The following is a 26,719-nucleotide window of genomic DNA, read 5'->3' on the forward strand; positions in this document are numbered from 1 at the left end:
TCCTATGTCATGACTGAGGACAACGGATGGCACTCTGATGGGGCTAGAAGAATTCTTTCTCAAGTCTGAGGTTCAGGATCTGGGAAGAGGACCCAGATCCCAGAGCTGGGAAATGTGCTTTGTCCACTCCAGGGGGGAGGGAAAGACAGGCTGAACCACGCCCAGCTCTCCTCCGGGACTCCTGTGTTCACCAGGCGTTCTCTGTAGATGTTCAAATTAAAATATAATTGAAAAATGAGGCTGTAACTCTGGGATGAGGGGTGGCAGGGCCCAGGGCTGCTGACTTAATCAGGCGGCCTAATGTCATTACGTCTGTGTTAATAAGAGGCGCCGCGGCTGCGGGAGGGGGCCGCTCGCTGGGGCTCGGACACTTTCCAGCTAACGGGGCTTCTCTTCTGCTGCTTTTCACTGCAAACAAATGCCACTTGGGTTCTTTCTCCATTCCAGAGAGTTCCCTGGAGTGAGATGAACATATGGGCCAAGATGGACTCTTTCTGTATGTGTGCTCAGTCGCTAAGTCGTGTCTGCTTCTCTCTGAAAGCTTGAGCATGAAAAGCTGCCTGGTCTGTAACCTGGGAAGAAGTGATGGTTTATCCTCAGGGAGACTCTGCCTGAGGAGCCCCAAGCCCAGCCTCCCTAGCCCAACCCTGGAGAAGGCACCCCTTTCCCTCTCCCCCTCCTCTCTCTCTCTGACTCTCTCACGCTCTCTGCCTCCGTCCTTATCCTTAGCACCCCTTCCTCTTCAACTGCTCCTTTGCCAACACATATGACAATGGCCCCTTCAAACCCCAGACAAACAAAGGCTGGTGTGACTGCTCTGGGCTCTGTTGTTGTCCAGTTGCTAAGTTGTGTCTGAGTCCTGCGACCCCAAGGACTGTAGCCCACCAGGCTCCTCCGTCCATGGGATCCTCCAGCAAGAATACTGGAGTAAGTTGCCATTTCCTTCTCCAGGGGAATCTTCCTGACCCAGGTATCAAACCTGGGTCACCTGTGTCCCCTGCATTTGCAGGCGTATTCTTTACCACTGAGCCATCAGGGAAGTCTGTCTCCCAAATGCTGGGGTCCTTTGGACCCTGGGGCCTGGGCCTCATTTTAATTTGGGGAAATTCAATAAACAGAGAAAAATTCTCTTAGGAAAACTGATGACATCGCATACCTGCATTACTCTGAGTTAACTACTGTTAGTATGTAACACATCATTTTAGTTAGTATCGGACACAACTGTGGCTTCAGAGAGGGAAGACCAGACTGGGGAGACCAGGTAAGTGCCTGTCTTTATGCAAGAGCTCATTTACACACTGCTGTGGACTGGTCACTAAAGCCAAAGTCAGTAGAAAAAGCACAGACTCACGGTCAGAAGGACTGTGCTGCCCTTTGTGGGCAAATGTACATAAACAGAAGGAGTTGGAAAGTATTCTTGTCCACACAAGCAACTGGAGCTGCCTGGACCATCTCCGGAAATAAACACCAAGACTGGAAACGTGGCTACCTACCGAGAGGGGGATGGTTGGATAGCATCACCGATTCAATGGACAGGAACTTGGGCAAACTCCGGGAGATAGTAAGGGGCAGGGAGGCCTGGCGTGCTGCAGTCCCTGGGGTCGCAAATAGTCGGACACAACTTAGTAACTGAACAACAACAATAACAGAGAGAGGGGACCTGGGAGGCTGGGGCAGGGGAAGGGAGTGAGAGTCACTTTTTACTCTCTATTCTTCTACATCTTTAGGGGACAAGGCATGCGTGTAACTGTGCTGTCCATGGGGGATAATGGGGTTCCACAAGCAGGGTGGGCTCAAGTCTGGAGTCTGAGGCTCACCCTTTGGACCATGCGTATCATGAATGATCTGTCCAGAAGCGGACCGGCAGCCTTCCTTTCTCCTGCATCTTCACTCGTGGTAACATCCTTCCTGCTAGAGCCAAGGGAGACCAGGCTTCTCACCAAATAGGAGATGACCCAAGGAGACCCAAGGTCCTTGATAAAGAAGCGGAAAATCACTGCTGTGTCTGCTCACGTGACGGATATGCCCCACTGGAGCATCAGTCATGTGTCGCCAGCTCGCCAGGAACTCTGCTCGGGAGTCTGGGGAGCGCGAGGAGGTGGGCAGACAGGGACACCTCTGCTTCCACCTCCAGCCCTGTCTCTGGGCAGTACCCCTTCCTCTCTCTAAAGCTGCCGCAGAACAGCTGTCTGCTCGTCTCTCTGAAGCAGCTGCAGGTTCCACAATGCCCTGCGTCTTCCTGATCCTGGGTTGCCACGCGCTCCTTGCAGTCTGTGCCCAGGACAGGCTCCAGCGCCTGGATGGGAGCACCCCGAGGCTCAGACTGGCAGGTGAAGGCTGGGTTCCTGACCAACCAGAGGCGGGCCAGGGGGGACGGCCACGTCTCCCAGTGGGACTCTGTACAGGACGCACAGAGCGTAGTGAAGGAGCAGGGGCCTGGCCTTCCTGCCGGCCTTAGCCCCCTCTCTGGACTCTGGTCTTCAGCCCCTGTGTGCCAGCCCCCTCAGGGTGTTTCAGCCCCACCCGCTGGCGGTCTTCTCCCACTAGGACTGCTGCTGCCGCACCTGGATCCTTGCTCATGGTACAAGCTTGACTTCTTCCCGCTTGGGTGCTGACACCCTCCTGGAGAGCCCTACTCTGTCCCGGAGACCAGTGAAGTCTCTTCCAGGATAATCTCTTACACCCCCTCTCACACCTTGAACTTGGAATCCACACAGGCGGGGCTGGAAGCCAATGAGAGTGGGAAGCCTGAGTCCTGCAGGCTCTGGGGGCTGAGTCCTTTAACTGCTCCTCCAGCAGGGGGCGCCTTGGGGCACCATCTCCCACTGCCCAGGCCAAGGCAGGCGTCATATGGAGCTGGACCTGTCTGGACCGCAGGGTGACCAGCTGACACTCAAGCTGCCCATCCTCCACCCCCGGTGTTAAGTGCCCGGGTTCCCACTAGCTGCTCTGTAAGTCTAAGCTGCTGTCAGTAAGCCACTGTGGGCCACGATGTGCCAGTTCCAAGCTCTGAGCCAAGCCCATCCCCAGCCCCGGGAGGAAGGGCACTGCCCGGTAACCTGGTCAGGCCCCTCCCACCTCTGAGCCTCCCCACCTGTAAGACGAAAGATCAGGAAGCATCTTCCCTAAGACTCGTGCAGTCATAAAAAGGCCTTCTTGTCTCCATCTTGCCTGATGCTGCAGAAATGAGATTTTACTAAAGAAATATCCCCCTGCCTGTCCATGGGGATCTGGACGTTGGCTGTGTTTCTAATTGTCAAGTTCCCCTCCTGTAGTGACAATCTCCTCCTTCTGCCTAAAATGCTTAGACATACATTGCAGTCTGGGAGGGGCTGGGACAGCTTCACCCGCTCTTTGTTTAGCTTGCTTCTCAAGGGGGCCTGAGGCCCCTGGGTGGACTAAGGGCAGCACACCTGATCTCCTTTGGGCCACCTAGGAAGCAATTAGGGAAGTCCCAGGTGGCGCTAGTAGTTAAGAACCCACCTGCCAATGCAGGAGATGTAAGAGACACGGGTTCAATCCCTGGGTCAGGAAGATCCCCTGAAGGAGGGCATGACAACCCACTCCAGTATTTTTGCCCGGAGAATCTCAGGGACAGAGGAGCCTGGCAGGCTATAGGCCACAGGGTAGCAAAGAGTCAGACACAACTGAAGCAACTTAGCATGCAGGAAGTAATTTCCCCAGCCTGAGGGGAAGAGAAGGGGAGGCAAGTATAGAATAATAGAAACCCAAGAGAAGCCCAAGTGGGTGCTGTGGGAGCTCCAAGGAGTTAGTCAACTGTGAATGGCGAGTAATGGGAGACTTCCTGGAGGCGGTGATACTTGGGCTGTGTCTCGATGGATGAGTAGGAGTTTTCCAGAAAGAAGTCGGGGTGCAACAGGTAGAGAGCATGAAACCTGCAAAGGAGGAAAAATAAAGGGCAGCATCAAGACTCCAAAGCCCTGGAGTGCAGACTTTGGCTCTCTTGCTTCAGAGAGCTACCACTTGGACACTGGGTGGGGGATGGTGGAGGGAAATGAGCCCAGAAGGGGCAAGAGTGCCCCCTTTCTTCTCGCGCTCCCACCAGACTTCAGGCTGCAGTCTAGCTCCCTCCCAGCCTCCACGTCCAAGCCTCAATTTGCTAAAGCATCTGTCAACTCAAATCCCAAAAGGAGGAGCCCTTGACTCCCTCACCTCTGCTGAGCCTACTCGGTGTTCTGCAAATCTTGTCTAATTGCTGGTCACCTGGCTTCAATGGGGTCCCCTTTAAAAACCCACCCTCTACGCGGCCCCAGTTGGCTTTCCTGGTGGAGTCACTTGTTTGTGGCATCCATAAATCCCAGCACCAAACTAACCTCCAAAGCTGTTCACATCTCCCCTCAACCCAGCTCTCCAGGATGTGTGGAAATCATATTACAAGCCCTCCAGCCCAGCCTTCATCCACACCCCAAGCACCCTCTTGGTCTCCCCTCCCAACCACTTCAGCACCCAGGGCCCAGTGTCTCCACCTAGAGACCTCCCCTGGGCCCCGAGTCCCCCCACCCCGTCCCGAATTATTCAAGCTCTCCAGCCCCCAGCTCTTCTCGGTGCCTGGCCTGGCCTTGTCTGCAGAAATACCGATGAAGGCTGTGGCCTAGGCCCTCCTCTTGCTTTTTTCTGCCTCTGACCCACCAGCCCTGGTGCTCCCCTGTGACCCTGCCTGGCATGCCATCTCCTGTTTCCAGGGGAGCTGTGAGTACATTAAATTTTCTTTCAATGGCATTGGCCTCTGTGTGATGACTCAGTCACCTTTATGATAAATTCTAAGACCTAGGCACAACTCAGCAATCTCCTCTAGCTCCCAGGCCTTAGACACTGGTCCATCGTGGTCTCCCACGCTCATGCTTTCCCTAAGAATCCGAATTCACGTTTCTACCTGCTCTCATGACACTCCAGATCCATGTCTAAGTGACATATCAGGTTTATGGTGGCCAGACCTGAACTCTTGATTTCCTCCCACAAACTCACTCCTCCCTCCGCTTTTCTTTTCCCAGAAAACATCCCTCCTGTTCATCTGCTTGCTCAGGTCAGAGATCTAGGGGTTACCTTTGATCACTCCCTTTTTCTTGAAAGCCCACGCACCCCCACTTCAGGGGCTCTCTCTGGGAGATACCTACTCTCACCTTGACATTCAGATCCCAGCTTAAATGTCCCCTCCCCAGAAAGGCCCTTCCTGACCTGTCTCACGGCCCCTGTTAATTCCCTGCTTGGGAATCAAGGCCTGAAGCTTGGATGTGTTCAGGGTTGTCTTTTGCACATGATGGAATGGACTGGGCCCTCCTAGGTGTCTGCTGTGTCCCAGCATCCTGGGGAAGCCCGGGCACAGAGCAACACCTCGGGGTGCCTCTGCTGGGTATCAGGCAGAATGACCCCAGAGTCCTCAGGGCTGGGGGCTCAGGCACCTGGGGTGTGTACTTGGGAGGGAGAAGCAGAAAAGAAGCTTAGAGAGGATGGGGAGGGGGTCATGGCCAAGCCGGCGAGAGAGGCAGCTGATACTCGGGCTGACTCTGGCCCAGGGCCCGGAGCACTGTCGACTCCAGCCATTCACTTCTTGGTTCCCTGATTCACATGCGTCCAAGTCCACTCTCCTTTTTTAAATAAAAAAAAATTTTTTGGGGGGGCTCTGCCAGATCTTAGTTGCAGCATCTGGGATGGAGTCTTAGCCGCTGGACCACCAGGGAAGTCCCCAAGTCCACGCTCCTTTACAGTCACGTACATCTGAATGAGAGGTGGTCATCTCAGCCTTCAAAGCCATTTGAAATCTGGTTAAAATGGGCATTTAAGGTGGCTTCCCTAGGAAGTGGTTTGGAAAGGGTGCCTGATAGGTATACGAGCCTCCAGCCTCTCATAGTAGTGGGTGGTGGTCCCACTCCTCCTTGACCAGGGAGAGAAAGGCCCTCCCCAAACCCTGCTGAGCCTTTGATCCTGGACCCAGAGCCCAGGACCCTCAGCAGGCCTCCCATCCTGGGGCAGAGGTGGGGGCTCCTGGGTCAATCAGAGCCCCCAGAGAGGGCGCTTGGTCTCTGATAACGCTTCCCCACTTCTCTGGGTGAGATCTCAGATGGTTCCATCCTGCCCTCGAGGATGCCTTTGGGAGAAGTGGAGAATAGCATACTTGGTGATGCACGGCCAGGTGAGGAGAGAACGCAAAATAAAATGAACCACAGGCTTTGGAATGTAAGCGTGCTTTTTGGGTTGTTGAAAGTGGTCCACTGAACCCAACGAGGGTGTGGTTACGGTGTCCCGGGGCTCACTTCTCACTCCACCCCGCCCCAGACCAGAAGGACTCTTTGGAAAAATGGAAGCTAGCTTGTCATCTGTGAGTCTAAAATGATGGAAAAGGGGTGATGGGGCAATGCCAACATTCAAACAGTGCTCTTCACCCCAGAGTCGGGTCCTCCTGGCCGGCAGCCTCAGGGTGCAGGGGGCACGGTGCCCATAGCCACCTGGGATCATTTCCATAGACTTTAATTTTCTAAGAGCTGCAGGATGGTCTCCAGGGAGCCTGGCTTGTCTTTCTTCCTGCTTTTATTCTAATAGGGCTTATACGAGAAACTTAAAATGACTCAGGGGAAAGCTGAGGAAGGAAAGGGGGAGGGCGGCCCTGGGGGGGTCAGCAGCAGGAGCCCCTTAGGGACTGTCATTAGGGACCCAGGAAATGCATCTGCAAGCAGGTCACGGAAGGGAGACCGTGAACTGGAGGCTTACTGGGTAGAGCTTTGTGAAAGACAAAAACACTGGTGCTGCCGTATGTTGTTTAACACCAATGTTGGTGTGGGTTTTTGGTTTTTTTTTTTAGCATTTGCAGCCTGCTTCCACTGTTAGTCGTTGTATCCTCTTTCATTCTAAGAGGAGGCAGAGTAGGCATGAATTGTTATTCCCACTTACAGACGGGGAGAAGTGTCCAAAGTGGGGGTCCTCACCAAAAGGCATGGGTCTCCCCCTGTGGCTTCTTTGAACCAGGGGCTTACTTTCCTTGGCCGACTCTTTTGCTTCTTTGAGAACTCAAATCAGGAGAACCGGCCTCCAGAGGCTGCCCTGGGATCCCACCCTCAGCCCCTAGTAACGCACTGAGGTACATCTTGTCATCAGTGTTGTAACTAAGTCCCCCTCCCCTCCTGGAACGTCCCCTCCGAGAGGCAGGTGACTCTCTTGGGCCCTGCTCCATCTCCCAGGCCTGGCCTTGTCCTCCCATCAGCAAGCGCTGAGCAGATGTCAGTGGGTAGAGGTTTTGGGGTGTGGGTGGAAGCAACGAACAAACATCACTGTGATCCAGAACCCCCTGCTCAACAGAAACAAGAAGGGGCTTCCAAGGATCCCAGATCTATTCGGAAATGGAGACTAGATCTTCCTGAGGTGGGAGGTGGGGGCAGAAAGGAGGTGGGCAGGGGCTCTGGAAGGTGCTGGATGGGGTGGGTCGTGGAGGGCTCCCTTCAGAAGCCTGATGGGGTGGGAGCGCAGGCTGCAGGCCTGGGAGACCATGAACTTTGGAGCAGGACCTAAAGTCTCCTTCCCCTGTAACGCAGGAGACTCTGAACAATTCAGAGGGCGCCCACTTGTGGTCACTTGAGGCCAAAGCCGAGCACCCGCAGAAGAATCCCACATTTCCCTCTCGTAGCCAACCAACAGTGCAGGAAAAAAAAGGTTCAAAAGGAGGGTGGGAGCACTGCTTTAGGAGTCAGGAAGCTTGACCTTGCCATGCCACTAGTTCACCAGGGTGCTTTGGACAAGCCATTCCACCTCTCAGCTTTAGTTTCTTCACCTGATTGATAAGAAGGTCAGATAAAACAAAATGAAAGGGGATGGCAGAGGATGGGATGGTTGGATGGCATCACCGACTCGATGGACATGAGTTTGAGCAAGATGCAGGAGTTGGTGATGGACAGGGAAGCCTGTCCAGGCATGCTGCAGTCCATGGGGTCGCAAAGAGTCAGACACAACTGAGCGACTGAATCGAGCTGGACTGATGAAATGAATGGGAAATGCTGACCACAGGCCAGCCATGGGCTAAGCACGTGCCTGTGTTACCTGGTATCCTCCAAGGGCACGGCTGGTAGGCAACAGAGGAAAAACTGAGGCTCAGATTGGTTGAGTGGCTCATCTTTAGTCACCCAGCTGGTAAGTGGAAGAACTGGGCACCCACCCGCCAACTCCCATGGCCTCCAAGGTCCCTATCTCTGTCCTGAGGTTCAAGGCGTCTGCTGGAGAGAAAGAGATTCGCAGGAGCCCTTAGGGTCCTGGCAGGCAGCTAAGACAGGAACTGAAGAACCAGTTGGCCAGGCTTTCAGGCCACAGGGCTAGTGCTAAGTTCCTCCAGTCATGTCCGACTCTTTGTGACCCTATGGACCATAGCCTGCTCCTCTGTCCAAGGGAGTCTCCAGGCAAGAATACTGGAGTGGGTTGCCACTTCCTCCTCCAGGGGATCTTCCCAACCCAGGGATCGAACCCACGTCTCTTATGTCTCCTACGTTGGCAGACAGTTCTTTAGCACTAGCGCCACCTGGGAAGGCCTAAGTAAGCTCATATACAAAACGCACTGTCAGGACTTCCCTGGTGGCACAGTGGTTAAGACTCCACCATCCCTATGCAGAGGGCCTGGGTTCAATGTCTGGTCAGGGAACTAAGATCCACATGCCATACGGTATGGCCAAAAAAATAAAGCACTATCTACGGGAGTTCCCTGGTGGCCTAGTGGTCAGGATTCCGGGCTTTCACTGTCATGGCTCAGGTTCAGTCCCTGGTCAAGGAACTGAAATCCCACAAGCTGCATGGCATGACCAAAAAAAAAAGAAAAACCCAAGCAAAACAAAATAAAAACCAATTTTGCGCCATCTTTGCAAAAGAAATTATGACCACCACTCAACCAGCCATCAAAAAACTATGTTCTCTGGGCCAACTGCTTACCCAGGAGAAGATCCAGCTGCCCCAGGGCTCAGCTCTTATCCTCTGCCCTGCGGTGGTGGAGGATTTGGGGAGTGAACCTGAGCCCCCGTGTGTCTCCTTAGAGATGGATATAGCGCTCTGACCAGGGCTTATTGGTCTCAAGGGAAGCTCCTGACAGGGGGCATCTGATAGGAACTCATAGGGACCCAGGGAGGCAGGCTGGGTGGGAGTGGAGAGGAAGCTGATGGCAGGGCAGAGACCCTCCTGCACCACTCCAGGTGTCTCAGGGGGAGTTAGAAGTGCCCCAGCATTGAGGTTTTGATTTTTTTTCTGGTCCAGGCTTTGGACATTCCCTCCAATGAGATGACCGTTTCATAGGATTGAGGAAAGAAGAAAGCAAAGAGTGACTCTCTAACATCATTCACCTGTGTCCTGCCGGGCACTGTTCATTAATATCTAAGTTAACCTTCATTTTAACTATTTCAAAATTAACTATTTACCTTGTTGTAATAGATATTAACATTTTAACTGAACTGAATTAAAAGCAAAAATAAACTCTGTAGCTATCTTGTAAGTTTCACCATTATGTTGCAAAGCTTTTCTGTGTTAGGAGAGTATTATTCTGTCACATGTAAACATTTAAAACATCACCATTTCTGCACCTCCCTCCAAGTTAGAATGTGTTAAAATTTTTTTTAATATGATGAGAACTTCATGACATGGAAGTGGTACAGGGCTTGGCCTGAACCCAGGCTGAGTGTCCCCGGGGACTGCATCCTTTCATAATGGGACTCATCCTCCCTGGCAAAGGAAACTGAGTCAGAGACCCAGAGGTATGGGCTAGACCAGTGTCCCGGAGTGTGGGAAACATTCATTCATTAACTTACTTCTCCAGCACCTGTGTGAGGAGATACTGTTCTAGGCCCTGGGACAATCCCGCTAGCAGGAGTCCAAGTTCCTGCCTTCCGTGTGACTGACCTCTAGTGGCATGAGGGAGTAAAGCAGGTGAGCGAATATCCACAGGGCTTTGTGGAGGTGAGTGTGATGGGGAAGAATAAAGCAGAGGAGAACAAAGCAGAGAACGCAGCAGGAGGATGGGGGGATAAAGACATGAAGACATAAAGGAAGTGAAGGGGTGGACCCTGCAAAGATCCACGGCAGGGGTGGGCAAAGTTTTCTACAAAGGACCAGATGGTAAATACTTCTGGCTTTGTACGCCCTCTGGTGTCTGTTGCAGCCACTCTTGCCCCAAAGCAGCATAGATAACACGTCAATGGGTCAGGGCAAGTCTGTGTCCCAGTAAAGCTTTATTTATGCAACTAGGTGGCGGGAAGGGAGTTCCTGAAAGAGGGAACAGCAAATGCAAAGACGGAGTGCCTGGTGATTGCGGAAAAGCAAGGAGAACTGTGGTTCCATGAAACAAACATAGGAACACTATACAAGGTGGGTGATACTGGCCAGAAGAGCTCAGGTCTGGCATGGGGGCAGAGGTGAGCGGGCACTGCGTTCACCATGGTAACTCTCTTATTTATTTATCTGTTCGTTTATTTGGCTGTTTGGGGTCTTAGCTGTGGCATGTGGGATCTTTCACTGCAGTGTATGGATCCTCCAGTTGTGGTGTGTGGGCTCTGTGTGGGAATCTTAGTTCCCTGACCAGGGATTGAACCTGTGTCCCTTGCATTGCAAGGAGGATTCTTAACCTCTGGATCACCAAGGAAGTCCTGTGGTAACTCTCCTTACTCCCCTCCTACCTAGTCAGGACCTGTCAAGGACCCTGGGAAGGGAATGTACAGAGCAGGCTTGAAGAGCCCATTTGCTAGTTACATAATTGTTCCTCTCCTGTAGCAAGACTTTGTTCAGAGAATCCTTTAAAGATATATTTTAGGTTGGATTCGGGTGACATGCAGAATTGCAATCAGAGGTCAGGAAGTGAGAGTTAGATGATGAAAAGGAGTCCACTGTGTAGGACCAAAGAGGAGCAGATGCTCCAGGTGGGAAGCACAGGGCTGGAAATCCAAGAGGCCAGACAAGACAAGAGGGGACAATGCCCCCCACTTCTCTGAGGGGTGCAGTGGTGTGGACACAGACTGAGGTCAGACCCGGCTCTTCTGCTGCTCAGCACAGTGACAGTAAAGAATTCTAACTCCCCAAACCTCAGTTTCTTAACCTGTCAAATGGGAACGATAACTCCCATCTTAGAAAGTTTCATTCATTCATTCGCTCCTTGAGGATTAATTGAGACGGCAGGTATAAATCTCTCAGCACATTGTGTTCAGGGGGTGTCAGGCCCCCGCCCCACCACATTCCTCTGGGGAAATCCCATTCCCTGGGGGCAAAGGCTCCTCTTTGATGATGAGAGTGTGTTGTTTGTGCAAAGCAGCCAAGAGGGAGAGCTGTGGCCAGGAGGGCCAAGCATTGCAGAGACACCTGCTGTTTACACGTTGGGAGATGACTGTTGAGTTTCCAAGATGGCTTGGAAGCCAACCAATCATTTTGCTCCATATTCTAGTTTGTTCACTGAACCATATTCGACAGGCTTTATTATGTGCCTACTGCATGCAAATATGGCTTCCCAGGTGGCGCTAGTGGTAAAGAACCCGCTTGCCAGTGCAGGAGATTTAAGAGAGGTGGGTTCAATCCCTGGATCAGGAAGATCCTCTAGAGGAGAGTATGGCAACCTACTCTAGTATTTTGCCTGGAGAATCCCATGGACAGAGGAGCCTGGTGGGCTATAGTCCATAGGGTCTCAAAGAGTCGGTCATGATGATAGCAACTTAGCACACACGCCTGCCAAGGAGGACCATTTCCTTCCTCGCCTTATCCTGACCTACTCCCTGGGGCGACCTCCCCCCTCCATCACACTGAACTTCTCACTGGCTCTGTTTGCCAGCATGCCTAATACCCCAGTCTCAGTTTGTTGAACTGAATCAATGAACTCTGGCCTGGAAAGTGGGAGTACTTGAGTCCTTGGGGAATCACTTCCCTTCTCTGGGGCCCTGTTCCCTTAATGAAAACCCCAGAGATTGGGTTACCAGAATGCCAAGCTTTGCATACTGTGATCTCAAACTGGATCCAGGGACACCCAGCTAGGCCAGGCCCATGTAAGACATCACTAGCTGATTGGGGCATTCTAATGCTAAGCCCTGAGGAGCCCTCAGAATCCTTCCAGAGGGCACCTGCCAGCCATCACCAATCAAATGCGAGTTGGCAGTTGAGATTAAACGGACTTTTCATTCCGGGCTGGTGTCCTGGGTGAGGTGAAGAGACACATCAGAAAGGCGCCAAAGGATACAGTCAAGGTGATGGGGCATGCGGAGGGTGGCAGGGATCAGAACGGGATGGTGGTGAGAAGTGGGACACTGGTCCGTTGGGGGCGTCCACAGGGGCACTGAGATACTTCTTCTGTGTCCTTCCTGTCCCACATCAGCCCCTCTACGGGTGAGACATGCCCAAGGTGGGCTTCACCTGGGCAGTTTTGGGCCTGGCACAGAGGGGAAGAAAAGGAGAGAGAAAGGCATCAACTATGAGCCAGGCACCTCGTTAGTCTTTTTCAAAGATGATATTTCTTACTTCCCAGTATCTGCCCTGCCAGGGAACTACTATTAACTTCACTTTAAAGATGGAGAACCTGAGGCTCAGAGCTTATTATCATAAAACCATGATAATCTGCTGGGGCTGAACTCCAGCTTCACCTCTTCTAGCTGTGATATCTTGGGCAAGTCCCCTAGTCAGCCTATGGCTCAGTCTTCTCATCTGTAGGGTGGGGATGATAGCAACAGCCAGCATGTTATGAAGGAGTTGATACAGATGACATTTTGGGGACATTCTCTACAGCATAGAGTAAGAGGTCTATTTGCTAGGCTGTTGGCATGGATGTCTTATTCATTTTGACATCTCCAGTACCTCATAGAATGCCTTGCACATAGTAGGTGCTCATTAAATATTTTGGAATCAAACCACTGAGCTCTGACTTAGAAGAGTCCTGCATAGCTCTCCTTGTCCCCATTTCACAGAGAGAAAAACTGAAACTTGGTGTGATTAAGTGACTTGCCCAAAGTGCCAAAGCTAAGAAGTGGTGGAGCCAGCCTCCACTCCAGGTGTATCCCCCAGAGTGCTTCCCTCAGGGGCTTTACCCTTCACTTTTTCCTTAAAATATTTCCAAGTCTCACCTGCTGCTCAGCCCCTGAATAGAGTATACATAACCATGTGACGTGAGAATGCACGAGTGGACAGTGATTCTGACCAGAACGAATTAGTTAACCAATGAAGTCTGAAAGCTAGATCTATAAATAAAATGAGCTGTTTGATAAGTGTGTTCCAAGCTAACTTTGATTCCAGGCAGTGGAAGGTGAAGAATGAATATGATATAAAGTGGATTAAGAGAGTTCAAGGTGCCCATAAGCTGATTAGGGATTGAACACAGGTTTTATCATTTTGTTTACCATTTGTTTACCATTTGTTTACCATATTTGTTTAGTGGAGGCTGCTGAAAGGTACAGAGCCACTGCAGGGGTCAGCAGGAAAGGGTCCTGTGATCTATTAGTGATGTCTGCCTGGGGAAGGAAGTGACCAATAGGATTGGAAGTGAGCAATAGGTGTCCAATGACCATCTGTAAAGGAAATGATAAAAGGCTGGTTCTTTGGCTGGGATCTGGCCCCAAGCCTAGTGGCAAAGGGTCCTGAACCTTTATCTCATGATGCTTACTCAGTGGCTCAGGTGTTTTGTGAATGGCCAGGCTCCAGAACAACTGGAAGCACTGACTTCTAGAGGAACTGAGTACAGGCTAAGAGCAGAGCCCTCCTTGGTGAGAGGACAGGTGTCTGTCCTGTTCTTCCTAACTTCATCTGCAAGTTTGCTTTAGTGTCCAGTTCAGCCACTCAGTCATGTCCGACTCTTTGCGACCCCATGGACTGCAACACGCCAGGCTTCCCTGTCCATCACCAACTCCCGGGGCTTGCTCAAACTCATGTCCACCGAGTCGGTGATGCCATCCAGCCATCTCATCCTCTGTTGTCCACTTCTCCTGCCTGCAATCTTTCCCAGCATCAGGGTCTTTCCCAAAGAGTCAGTTCTTCGCATCAGGTGGCCAAAGTATAGGAGTTTCAGCTTCAGCATCAATCCTTCCAATGAATATTCAGGACTGATTTACTTTAGGATTGACTGGTTTGATCTCCTTGCAGTCCAAGGGGCTCTCAAGAATCTTCTCCAACACCATAGTTCAAAAGCATCAGTTCTTTGACACTCAGCTTTCTTCATGGTCCAACTCTCACATCCATGTATGACTACTGGATAAACCATATTTTCGACTAGATTGACCTTTGTTGGCTGAGTAAATGTCTCTGCTTTTTAATAAGCTGTCTAGGTTTGTCATAACTTTTCTTCTAAGGAGCAAGTGTCTTTTAATTTCATGGCTGCTATCACTATCTGCAGTGATTTTGGAGCCCCCCAAATTAAAGTCCCTCACTGTTTCCATTGTTTCTCCATCTATTTGCTATGAAGTGATGGAACCGGATGCTGTGATCTTAGTTTTCTGAATGTTGAGTTTTAAGCCAACTTATTCACTCTCTTCTTTCACTTTCATCAAGAGGCTCTTTAGTTCTTGTTTGCTTTCTGCCACAACGATGGTGCTTTAGCGTACTAAGTGACTTCTAGTCTTGGAACTAAAATGAGGTTTCAGACCTGGACATGTTTCTAGGCTCTCTGAGAATCTACACATGCCTAATTTATCTTTCCTGGAAGGAGTCTCAGAGAGCACCCAGGCAGTGAAATTCCAGCCTGGCTGCACATTAGAATCCCACCCAATAAAAGATTCTGAATTTGTTGGTTTGGGGAGGGGCCTGGAACCAGATAGAGAAGCACTGATCTAAGACAAGAGTAAAATGAAGAGTAACATGTTGAAAATAACAAGTTATGTATGTACACTGAAATATGTAGGGCAACCACAAAAACAAAAACAAAAAACCTATGTAAAGAGATATATTTAAAAAAAAAACAGAAAACAAATGACCAAATGTCAGATTTAAGCTCTAACATTTCATCAGTTAATGTAATTTAAATGGTATAAAAATTAAAAGAGATTGGCAGAGTTGATTAATAAAATGATCCAATCACGTATTGTCCCACAAGAGACTCACTTCAAATATAACTGTAATAGGCAGGTAGAAGGTAGAAAGATGAATAAAGATATATCTTGCAAGCATCAATTTTTTTAAAAATCAGGAGTGGCTATATTAATACCAAGTAAAGTAGATGTTAGAGCAAAGAGAACTACCAGGGATAAAGAGAAGCATTATGTAATACTTAAAGTGTCAATCAACCAAGAAACAGAAAACATAGCAATCTTAAATGTTTGTGTATCAACAAATAGAGCTGCAAAGTATATGAAGTAAAACCCATACGGCTGAAAGGAAAAGAAGACAAGTCCACAGTTATAGTTGAATACTTAGACAACCCTCTTTCAGCAGCTGATAGAACTACTAAATGGAAAACCGGCAAAGATATAAAAGGACTGCACAGAATCATCAGCCAGCAGGATCTAATTGACAAATAACACTCCAGTCACAAGAACGGAATATACATTCTTTTCAGGTGTTTGTGGAATATTTGCCAGGATAGACCATATCCTGGCTCATTAAACAAACTTCAACAAATTTAAAAGAATTTAAATTATACTGTGTGTGTTCTCTGACCCTAATGAAATAAAATTAGAATCAGTAGCAGGAAGATCTTCTCAAATCTCTAGGTGCTAGAAATTAAACAATATACTTCACAAATATATGGGCGGGAGAGAGAGATTTGTTATGAGGCATTGACTCATGCAATTATAGAGGCTAAGAGATCCTACGATCTCTTAGCTTGCCAAATGCAAGCTAGAGACCCAGCAAAGCTGGTAGTATACTTCCAGTCTGAGTACAAAGGTCTGAGAACCAGGTGAGCTGAAAATGTAAATCCCGGTTCAGTTCAATGGCAGGAAAAGACTGAGGTCCCTGTTCAAGCAGGGAGCCAGGAAGAAAGTAAATCCTCCCTTCCTTTGCTTTTTGTTTCATCCAGGTCCGCAACAGATTGGGTGGTGTCCGCCCACACTGGGAAGGGCAATGCCTTCTTCTCAGCCCAGTATTTCAAATTCTCATCTCTTCCAGAAACACCCTGACAGACACACCCAGAACTCATGACTAACCAGACATCTGGGCACCTCATAATCGAGTCAAGTTGACACATAAAATTAACCATCACAGGGTCAAAGAGGATGTATCACGGGAAATACAAAAATTCACTGAACTGATTGAAAATGAAAATAGAACATGTCAAAATATGTCAGATGCAGCTAAAGCAGGACCGAGAGGAAATTTTATAGCACTAACTTTTTACACTAGAAAAGAAAATGTCTATAATCTAAGTTCAGGAAATTAGAAAAAGAGAAACAAAACAAATCCAGAGAAGAAGGAAGAAAGTTAAATAATAAAGAATAGAAATCAATGAAACTTAAAACAGAAAACAATAGAGAAAATCAACAAAATGCTTGTTGTTTGAAAGATCAATAAGATTGTTTAGCAAGGCTGACGAAAAAGACACAAATCACTAGTACCAAGGATGAAATGGGATTGTACTGCAGATCCAGCAGATATGAAAAGGATAATAAGAGAATAACATGAACAACTCTGTGCACATAAATTCAATAACCTAGAGGAGATGGATCCATGCTTGAAAGACTACAAACTATCAAAGCTCATCCAATAGGAAGTAAATAATCTGAGTAACCCTATAAATATTAAAGAAATTGAATCCATAGTTAAAAATCTCCCTCAAAATAAATCCCCAAGCCCAGATATTCTCATGGGAGAATCTTACCATTTAATGAGTTAGCGTCAATTTTATAGCCTTCTAGGGGAAAAAATGCAAAGGAAACACTTCCCAGTTCATTTTATGAGGCCAGTGTTACCATGAAGCCAAAACTAGGGGAAAAAATTACAAAAAACAAGCCTATGGACTAATACATTCAATAAACATAGAAAAGAGCAAAGAAAAAAAAATCCGCAACAAAATATTAGCATATTATATTCAGCTTATATGAAAAGAATTATACACCCTAAGTGAATAGGATATTTTCCCCGGGAATGCAAGGCTGGTTCAGTATTTGAATATCAATCAGTATGATCCACCATATCAATAGGCTAAATAAGAAAAACAACATGATCATATAAACTGATGGAAAAAATCATTTGACAATATTCAACACTCATTTGTGATTTATTAAAAAAGAACACAACAGTCTGCACATTAGGAACAGAAGAAAACTTTCTCAATTAGATGAAGAGCATCTACAAAAATCCTGTAGCTAACATCAGACTGAATGCATTCCCCCTAACACCTAGGACAAGGCACGGATGTCTGCTCTCACCTCATCCAGCATAAAATTCTTTCCTGAACCCTGTTCTTTCTGAAACCGCATATGATGAATGAAAATTCAATGCCCTAGCCTCTCTTCCTTGAGAGCTGGTTGTCAGACTTACCAGCTCATTCATATCACTTTCAAGAAAGCACAGGGGAATGCAAGGGAGTCCAGCTAACTTTATTGTGCTGACTCTGTTCTAATTTATGTTAAGAAACAGCACATTTGCTAAGTTTGGAACCTTTGTAAATAACACTCACTTGTGACACACCAGCCCCTCACCAATGTCCGAGTGTGCAAAAATGGAGGCTGAGAACTGCTTGTGTAATCCAGCCATGAAGCTGAGACCCAGAGAGGGTGAGTGACTGGTCCAAGATCACACAGCCAGCTATAGGCAGAGTTCAGAGATCTTGTCTCCAAAGCCAGTGGTGAAATTGCTTCCAATATGGGACTTAGTCACACAGACATTTGTCTCTGTCACTGCAGTCAGGGACATAGGGGCTGTCTGAGCTGGGCTGTGACTTCTCCTGGGTCAGAGGGCCCAGCCACACTGATGTTCAGCCTCAGTTGTGAGGCAAGTTTCACCAAGACAGGAAGCCTGCGGCTCAGCAGCCAAATTTCAACCCCACACCTCCCATCACAAAGAAGCAGGAAGCCTGTCTCCTCTGATTACAGTTGACAGCAAGCCTCAGGCTGGTCTTTGATAGAAACACTCCCATTATATAAAGAGGTTACATAAATCATCTTGTGATGTCTGCGTCACACATCCACAGAGGTGCTGACTGGACCACTGTACCCTCACCCTCCACGTAGCCTTTGTGTGTTTCCTGAGCTGGGGTGGTTGAACAGTATAGCTGATGTCAGACTGTAATCTATAGACCCTTGTTTCAACATTCCCTGTCATCAAAACAACTTCTTTGTTCTGATCTACTGTTTGCAAAATAATTAGGGAGCATGCATTTGTGTGTGCAAAAATCAATCTGTGTTCACGGCACACCACTGCCGCTATTTTACATATTGGACTCCCACACAATATTTTTTAATGGGCTTCTCTGCATAAAAGCAGTTTGAAAGCCCACTGCCCCCAGATCACCTCCCCAGGTTCTGTCTGGCTTGGCTGGTATAAGACATGGCCAAATGTCTCCTTTAGTTTTCAGTTTCAGGTTGCACCTGCATCAGCTAATTCTAGAAGAGGGCCAAGTCAGGTGAAATCCAGAGATTCTGTAAGGGTGGCCGCTAGTAGTTTGTTTAAGAAACAGAGGAAAGTTAGGGTGTTGTTCATTTCACTGGTGGATGGGCAGAAAATGGATGCTTAATCATCAAGACAAAGTTGATCTGTTCCATAGTAAGTTGCCTCGGGAACAGAGGAGCAAGCCAAGCGAGCCCACCCTGGCCCCTCTGGTCCCTGGCATGTGGCAGGTGCTGAATGGAGTCCCTCGGGATGAACAGTGTGGATAAATTTGAGGCGGGGTTAACATGACGGGAACGTTGGAGATCCGTGGCAGTGATAGCAGATGGTTGGGATGGGACCTTCAAGCCCAAGTCAGCACAATTGGCTTGCCTTCAACAGAGCTTTCTAGAGCCCCTGCTGCGGTGTAGGGGTCGCAATTGTGAAATGGGGTTCCCTGATTGAAGACACATGGAGCACACAATTGGTCATCAGGTGTAAGCGTGGCAGACACAAGGCTCCATCACGAAGGCCTGCTCTTTGCCAAGGCCATTCTAGGCACTGGAGATACAGAAATGAACCAGCGGACAAGCTCCCTGCGTTCATGGAGCTCACACAGGTGTCGCTGGATGGGTGGGGTGTGTAAGCAATAATACCAGACAGGAGGCAGTTGCTTCTAGTCCACAGGGTAAATTCTTTTGAGATGGAATGTCCAAAGTACTTAATTCATGAAACATTTAGTGAGAAGCTACTTTCTTGGGCTCCAAAATCACTGTGGACAGTGACTGCAGCCACAAAATTAAGACGCTTGCTCCTTGGAAGGAAAGCTATGACAAACCTAGACAGCATATTAAAAAGCAGAGACATCACTTTGCTGACAGAGGTCCATATAGTCAAAGCTATGGTTTTTCCAGTAGTCATGTACAGATGTGAGAGTTGAGCCATAAAGAAGTCTGAGTGCCAAAGAATTGATGCTTTTGAATTGTGGTGCTGGGGAAGACTCTTGAGAGTCCTTTGGACTGCAAGGAGGTCAAAATAGTCAACTCTAAAGGAAATCAACCCTCTATATTCATTGGATGAACTGATGCTGAAGCTGAAGCTCCAATACTTTGGCCACTTGATGTGGAGAGCTGACTCACTGGAAAAGATCCTGATGCTGGGAAAGATTGAGGGCGAGAGGAGAAGGGGCTGACAGAGGATAAGATGGTTGGATGGTGTCACTGACTTAATGCACATGAGTTTGAGCAAGTAAGGAGGCAGCGAAGGACAGGGAAGCCTGGCGTGCTCCAGTCCATGGGGTCTCAAAGAGTCAGACATGACTTGGTGACTGAACAACAATAATACTCTGTGCCAGCCTTCTGTGTTAAATCAAGGAGGTTAGACTTCATCTTTGAATCTGTAAATGGAGGATGCTGCTGCTAAGTCATGTCAGTCATGACTCTGTGTGACCCCATAGACGGCAGCCCACCAGGCTCCCCCGTCCCTGGGATTCTCCAGGCAAGAACACTGGAGTGGGTTGCCATTTCCTTCTCCAATGCATGAAAGTGAAAACTGAAAGTGAAGTCGCTCAGTCGTGTCCAACTCTTAGCGACCCCATGGACTGCAGCCTACCAGGCTCCTCCATCCATGGGATTTTCCAGGCAAGAATACTGGAGTGGGGTGCCATTGCCTTCTCCGGAAATGGAGGATGAGAGCATATATAATGCTGGCACGTTGGTGAGACTTCCTGGATGCTTGAGCTGGGCCTGAAACAGTGCTGAGGGGACAGGGTTGCCTGAGTTGGGCCCAAGAAGCAGAAGTCTGAAGCTTGTCTTTGGATGTGTCACCCACTGTAAATAGGGAGAACAATTGCATCCCTGCACAGACCCATGACCACACCAAGAGAATGACTGTGGACATTCTCTCCAGAGCGAGGCATGATTATTATCAGTGATGTCTTCCCACCTGTGTATACGGGCCATCAGAAAATCATGGAGAAGGCTTCCTCGGCAAGGGTCACAGGCAGTCGCAGAGGTGTGGCCTGAAGCCTGGGGTGGGGCTGGGTCCGTGCAGGGCGGTGGTTCAGGTTCTCAGGCCACAGTTCAAGCCACAGTCGCCACCCCTCACCTCGCCTGATCACCCATGGCTGCAGCTCCCGTGTTCCTGAGTCAGAAGTTGAGAGTCACGTCCTGCCGAAGGACAGAAGAGCTGAAGCCAGGACTTGATACAGAAAACCTGGTCTGAGAGGCCATCCAACCCAACAGCTCAGGGGAGCGTCAGGGCCTGGGGGGACCGACATGGGCTTTGTATACAGACAGTCCTGGCTTCAGGTTCAAGTTCTACCGGTTAGTAGCTGTGGGCGCTTGGGAAACTAGCTGCCCCTCGTGCTCCTCATCTGGGCTGGCCACACCCACACCCTTGGAGCTGTCCCAGGGCCATGTGAGCTGGTCCACGTGCGTGCATCTCTGTGGGTACTAGGTGCTCTACAAGTCTCCACTGTCTTCATCCCATTTTTCTCTCCCTCCTTTCCTTCCTCGCCTCTCTCCTATATTTGGTGGAAGAGCAGCCCCTATTAAGAGCTCTGGAGATTTTTAAAGATGCAGACTCGACTCCCACAGGGCTCAGGGACCTGTTGGGGATGGGAGTCCATCACTGGTGGAGAAGCAAGGGGATGACATCACAGGCAGGTGGCATCAGGTGGGCTGGAGGGACTGCAGGTGCACTGAGATCTAAGCGGACTGTGCAGAGAGCATCTCCATGCTCTCAGAGGAGGGAAGGCGTACTAGACAGAGAGACTGGTGGGAGCAGACACACAGTGTCTGGAGTCTAGGCGGCACTGGGGCTGGGGTAATTTGAGGTCAGTCTCCCAGCAGAGAATAATGGAGGTGGTGGTTCCTGGGCCGCCGCTAGGTTGTGGAGGGGCTGGAATTCACACGAGGCTGGGTGCCCCTGGCAGTAGGCAATGTGGTGCCATGATGAGCGCTGCTCCAGAGCCTAACCGGGTGACCTCAGGCAGCAGAGTGTTTTCTCCCGTGTGGGCAAGGCACTTTGGGGCAGAAAGGATGTCTCCTGCTTCCGCCAGGCAGGGTGGGCTGGACTGTGCTGCAGAAGCAAATAACCCCTACATCTCAGGGTGGGGGGGTGGTAAAATGACAGTGGTTTAGCCCTGGGGCAGGCAGAGGCTGCTGCAGATAGGGGCCCACAATTGGGATGCTCCAGTCCAAGGTGACGCCTTCATCTCAGCAGCAGGGGAAGAGGGCCCGGAGAACGCTACACCGGGCTCCTCAGTGCCTAAACCATCTCCTCCAAACCCCTCATTCAGCCTGTGGGGACCCTCAGGCCAGAGGGGAGGTGACTTGGAGCCCCATGCTGCCTGCAGGCGCCTGGCGCTGGCAGTGGCCGCCCATTGGCCAGCAGGAAGGGGTGGGAGCATCACGCGTGGGTGAGCCCTGCTGCGCTGCCCGGGCTCCCAGTCTGGGGGTGGGGAGGGGGCTTTGGAGAGCATCCTTGGCATTTTAGTTTGTGATGTCAAGGTGTGGGCTAGTGTCGACTGGCTAGGGGGCAGGAGGAGCAGGCGGCAGAGGAAAGGGGAGAAGGAGAGGAAGAGGAAGGAGAGGAGGAAAGGAGAGAAGGGGCAGAGGGTGGCGTGTCGGGGGCCCACCCAGCTGGCTGGCACGGAGGCCTCACCCATCCGGATTTCCCAGGCAGTCCCCTCCGCCTGCGGCCGCACCTTCCTTCGGGCCGCCGGTGGGCAGGGCCAGTGGCCGGCCCCGGGTCCCTTGCTTGCTCGGAGCAGCCCTGCTTGCGGCCCCGCCGGCGTTGGCACGGTGACAGTAGCCAAGTGTGCAAACTTGTGCCATTGTCCCCAGGCCAAGGGGAGCCATGGAGACTGGCTAATATGACACAGGAAAATGTTTGCTGATGGCAATTCTATGGGCTTTGTCCACCTCTTTCTCCATCATGACGACTCGATTTAAGTCCCTAACTGTTTGACTACAAATGCTAGGGGACCGTGCAACGCCAACCTTTTGTCCGGCCTCACTGAATGGGCAATTCAGGCTTTGTGCAGCTCAATTGAGGAAGCAAACATAAAGACAAGATTCCTGAGAGCTCCAGCCCTCTTCCCATGGATATCCCAGCACCTCGTTAGAGGGCCCTTCCCTGGCCACCTTTCCAACATCAGCGTGCTGCCCGCCCTCGCAGGCCCGCCAGTGCCCATGCCTTGGGAAGGGGGTGGGGAGAGAGAGAGAGAGAGAGAGAGAGAGGAGAGGGAGACAGCGCGAGTGAGCCACTCAACACTCAAGGACAGCGGGGAAAGCAGCCCGCCCTGGCTTACCCCGTCCGATTGTCTGTCTGCACTCGAGCATAGCAGCTGCAGGCCCGGAGTCTTGGGGGGAGGTTTGCAAGCCCATCTCTTCTGGGTCCAGCCCCTCCTCAATCTTGGACTTTTTAAATACACACGTATACACACACACACATACGCGCACGCACACAACACACCCCGCCCCCTCGAGAAGCCAGGGAACCGAGGTCAAGGGGAGGAGGGGCGTGGAGGCCGAGACGGGAGAGTGGGCTGAAGGGTAGAAATTTACCGGGAAATGATTGCATTTGGGAGCTGTCTTTTTTGTGATGGTCCCCATGGCGACAATTTGTGACGGCAAAGAATGTGGGAACGGGGCCGCCGCCTGCTTGGGATGCTTTGTATCTGGAGAGGCGCTCCTGATTGGCCTGAGGGCCCCCCAGCTCCGGGGACCCGTCGTCCTCCATTCAGCCCACTCGAGGGCGGCACAACTGCCTCCAGCCGGACCACGGAGCTCGCCGGCCGCGCCGGGCCTGGCCCAGGTCTGCGGCGCGGGGGAAACCTCTGCGGGCCGCCTGGGTGGGGGCCCGGGGCCCCGCACCCTCGGTCAGTGTGAGGCCCAGGCGGCTCAGGCCCCACTGGGTGGGGGGCGTGGGGCGGGCCGGGACCTGGGGGAGGGGCGGGGTGGGGGCCGAGGAGGCATGAAATTGCTGCAGATGCTTCTACGGCGGAGCCCCCGCTGCCCGCAGCCTGCGATCAGCCCGCCAGGCAGGCCTCGGCTTGAGTGCCAGGCAGGGGTCCTGCCTGTCGTGCGTGAGACCTGTGGGTGGAGCGTGGAGGACCGAGGAGGGGGGTGGGGGGCGGCCACTAGCAGGGCTTGGGGGCGGGGGTGGGAGGAGGAGGGCACCGCCAGGCAACCAGGGGGCTTGGCCTTGCCTTAAAGTGGAGCGGCTGCCTCCGCTCAGAAAATGAGAACCTTGCTGGCAAGTCGGGCCCTGCAGGCAGCGTAGTGTGTGGGGAGACCCGCACCACTGCTGGTGGGGTCCCGCCCCAGCAATGCCGCTCGGTAGGCCCGGGAGGCCTTGGGCAAGTCTCCTGACCTGTCTGAGCCTCACCTGCAGGTGCGGAGCCCTGCTGAGGATGAAATGGGTTTCTTCCCATTGCATCCCAGAGGCTCTGGGAAATGCTTAGCAGCCTGAATGGGTATCCCATGACCCAGGGACCCTGTCTAGGGCTGAGGGGGGCTGAGGGGGGGACCACTGCTGTCTGCAGCCGTGTGGCCTTTGGGGAGGGTGGAGTGTGGATGCTCAGAAAGACACCAACGGCTGCTGTGTCCGACCCCCACAGCAGGTCGGCTCTGCGCTCTTCCCTGGAGCTGCCAGCTGCCTGGAGAACCCAGCCTCTTCATGGAAAGCCCGGTGCAGTGGCCCCCTGGTGATGGCATCCGACAGTGACGTGAAGATGCTGCTAAACTTCGTGAACCTGGCGTCCAGCGACATCAAGGCGGCCCTGGACAAGTCTGCGCCCTGCCGCCGCTCTGTGGACCACCGCAAGTACCTGCAGAAGCAGCTCAAACGCTTCTCCCAGAAGTATTCCCGGCTCCCGCGGGGCCTCCCTGGCAGAGGGGCTGAGCCTCACCTGAAAAGGGGGCCCGAGGACCGGCCCGGGAGGCTGCTGCCCCTCGAATCTGGCCACGGTTCCAGCCCCGGCGGGGGTGGGGGCTGCAAGGAGAAGGCGTTGGGGAACCCGGACCGGGAGGAAAGCCTCTCTAAGGAGCGGACCCTCCATGGGCCGGATCCAGGAGCTGCCAGGCCTGGCCAGGTGCCCATGAGGAAAAGACAGCTGCCTGCTTCCTTCTGGGAAGAGCCACGGCCCACCCACAGCTACCCTGTGGGGCTGGAGGGGGGCCTGGGACCCCGGGAGGGACCTCCCTACGAGGGTAAGAAACACTGTAAAGGCTTGGAGCCCCTGGGGCCTGAGACCGCCCCGGTGCCTGCCTCCCCTAGGGCACCGGCTGAGAAGGAGCCGCTCAAGATGCCCGGGGTCTCCCTGGTGGGCCGCGTCAGTGCCTGGAGCTGCTGCCCCTTCCAGTACCATGGACAGCCCGTCTACCCAAGCCCTCCCGGCGCCCTGCCCCAGAGCCCGATGCCCAGCCTGGGCCTCTGGCGGAAAAGCGCGGCTTCCCCCGGCGAGCTGGCCCACTTCTGCAAGGACGCGGAGGGCCCGGGGCAGAAAGTGTACAGACCTGTGGTTCTGAAACCCATCCCCACCAAGCCGGCTGTGCCCCCACCCATCTTCAACGTCTTCGGCTACCTCTAGCCGGGTGGGGAGGGCCTCGGCCCCTCCTCTGGCCTGCAGGGTATCGGGGACCCCCAGAAGCGAGCTCTTCTGGTGAGGAGTGGGCTGGGCGAGAACCATCCCTTTGCATCGGGGGGGAGGAGGGCAGGGCAGGATAGGGCAGGGGCTTCTTCTCGGGCAGCTGTCCAGCCAGCCCACACAGCCTCCGGAGGCCAGCCCCTCTGCAAGCAGGCCAGAGCCCGACAGATCACCTGTGTGCCCGTGCAGACCTCAGGTGGCAGGGGCCCTTGCCCTGGCCCTCCGGCCACCCCAGAAGCCAGCGTTATACCACCTGCTCACCTGCCACCCACTGTGTAAGCCAGTCTCAAGTCTTGTTCTTCTTGTTCTTTGTAAATACTAAGAAGGTTAAGAGAATAAAGACATTTCTTTTGCAGTTTTCACAGTCTCGGGTTCATGAAGTTGATTGGTCTTCCGGCCTAGGAAATGCTGGCTATGCCCAGGTGGAAGGCCGCTTACAGAAGCTGTCGGGGGTGGGTGGGGGCGGTGCCCGCAGTGGCCCAGAGGCCTCCGTGATGCCTGGGAATGGGCCTGGGAGCCCGGCAGCTCAACCTGAAGGAGGGTGGAGAGGATTCCTGGAAAAGGGTGCTCTGGTTCCCCATGTCAGCAAATAGAGGCCAGGGGAGGCCTGGAGCCCCAGAGGGTCCAAACTGCTCTGGAGACTGGGAGCTGGTACTGGGGTGTGTGTGTGTGTGTTGGGGTGGGGGGCGCGGTGAACCTGTCCTCCTGGTTCTGCCGTGGGATGTAGGGCTGGGCCCTTCCTCTCCGGGCCTCTCTGCCCCACCTGCGGGATGAGGGGTGAGATGAGAACAGGCCCCTCGGTGGCACCTCCCATCCCATCACAGCCTCAGAGCAGAGGCTGGGCCAAGGCAGTCACGTCCGACCCTGGTCAGAGGGGAAGGTCAGGCCAAACAGGAACGGGGCCTCTTATGGACAAAATAACTGGTTGTCTGAACAAGTTGTTTCTCGCTTATTCTTTGGTTCTGTGTCCACAGGCAAAGTCATCATCATCACCGTCATCACCATCACCTCTAGCTAATTCAGATTCCTAGGTTTCCTGCCGCTGGCTCTCTTCCCGGGCCTGACGCAGCCCTTGGCACACACTAGGCGCCCGTCAGTGGGAAGATGGGGGCCTCTGCCAGTGTCCAGGCAGAGAGAGGCGCACTGCTGGTGGGCAGCGGCCCTCGGTTTGGCCCCCGATAGCATCCAAACCAGCCAGGCCCCTGGAGGCCTCCACCCACGCTGCAGTGGGTGGCATGGCTCTCTGGCTGAGCGCGTGGGGGCTGCCACAGGGGCTTAGCGTCTCATTTCCTCAAAGCACAGTTCTCACGACTGGGATGGGGGCAGGGGGCCCGCCTGGTGGGGGACTCCACGCCCACATCGACAGCATAATGCTGAACAGGTTATTCCCCATTCTGAGCCTCAGTTTCCTCCTCTGTAAAGTAATGCATGTGTGCTGGGTCTCTCAGCCGTGTCCAACTCTGGAGTGGGTTACTCTTTCCTTCTCCAGGGCATCTTCCCAACCCAGGGGTTGAACTCGCATCTCTTAGGTCTCCTGCATTGGCAGGTGGCTTCTTTACCACTAGTGCCACCTGGGAAGATCAAAGATAGCAATCAGATGCACCC

General features: G+C 52.0%; 1 protein-coding gene and 1 long non-coding RNA gene across 7 annotated transcripts; one reads left to right on the forward strand and one right to left on the reverse strand.

The window, feature by feature from the left end:
• The first annotated feature begins 12,155 nt into the window (after positions 1-12,155).
• FAM181A (family with sequence similarity 181 member A) lies at positions 12,156-25,473 on the forward strand. Of its 6 annotated transcripts, none has more exons than XM_043921492.1 (2): positions 12,156-12,200; positions 24,089-25,473. In XM_043921492.1, the coding sequence occupies exon 2, from the start codon at positions 24,176-24,178 to the stop codon at positions 25,055-25,057; it is 882 nt and encodes a 293-aa protein (XP_043777427.1). In that variant the 5' UTR covers positions 12,156-12,200; positions 24,089-24,175; the 3' UTR covers positions 25,058-25,473. The 6 variants fall into 6 exon arrangements, with proteins under 6 accessions (XP_043777427.1, XP_043777422.1, XP_043777426.1 ...); XM_043921487.1 differs by lacking the exon at positions 12,156-12,200 and adding an exon at positions 23,068-23,280 and having other exon boundaries at positions 24,086-25,473; XM_043921491.1 differs by lacking the exon at positions 12,156-12,200 and adding an exon at positions 23,185-23,344 and having other exon boundaries at positions 24,086-25,473.
• Positions 12,208-22,912, reverse strand: LOC122706341. Its single transcript, XR_006344384.1, has 3 exons — positions 22,775-22,912; positions 20,404-20,627; positions 12,208-12,382 (listed from the first exon to the last, which is right to left on the reverse strand). It is a non-coding gene; the product is annotated as an uncharacterized LOC122706341 (long non-coding RNA).
• Positions 25,474-26,719: the final 1,246 nt, after the last annotated feature.

Source organism: Cervus elaphus, chromosome 13 (assembly GCF_910594005.1).
Source record: "Cervus elaphus chromosome 13, mCerEla1.1, whole genome shotgun sequence".
NCBI lineage: Eukaryota > Metazoa > Chordata > Mammalia > Artiodactyla > Cervidae > Cervus > Cervus elaphus.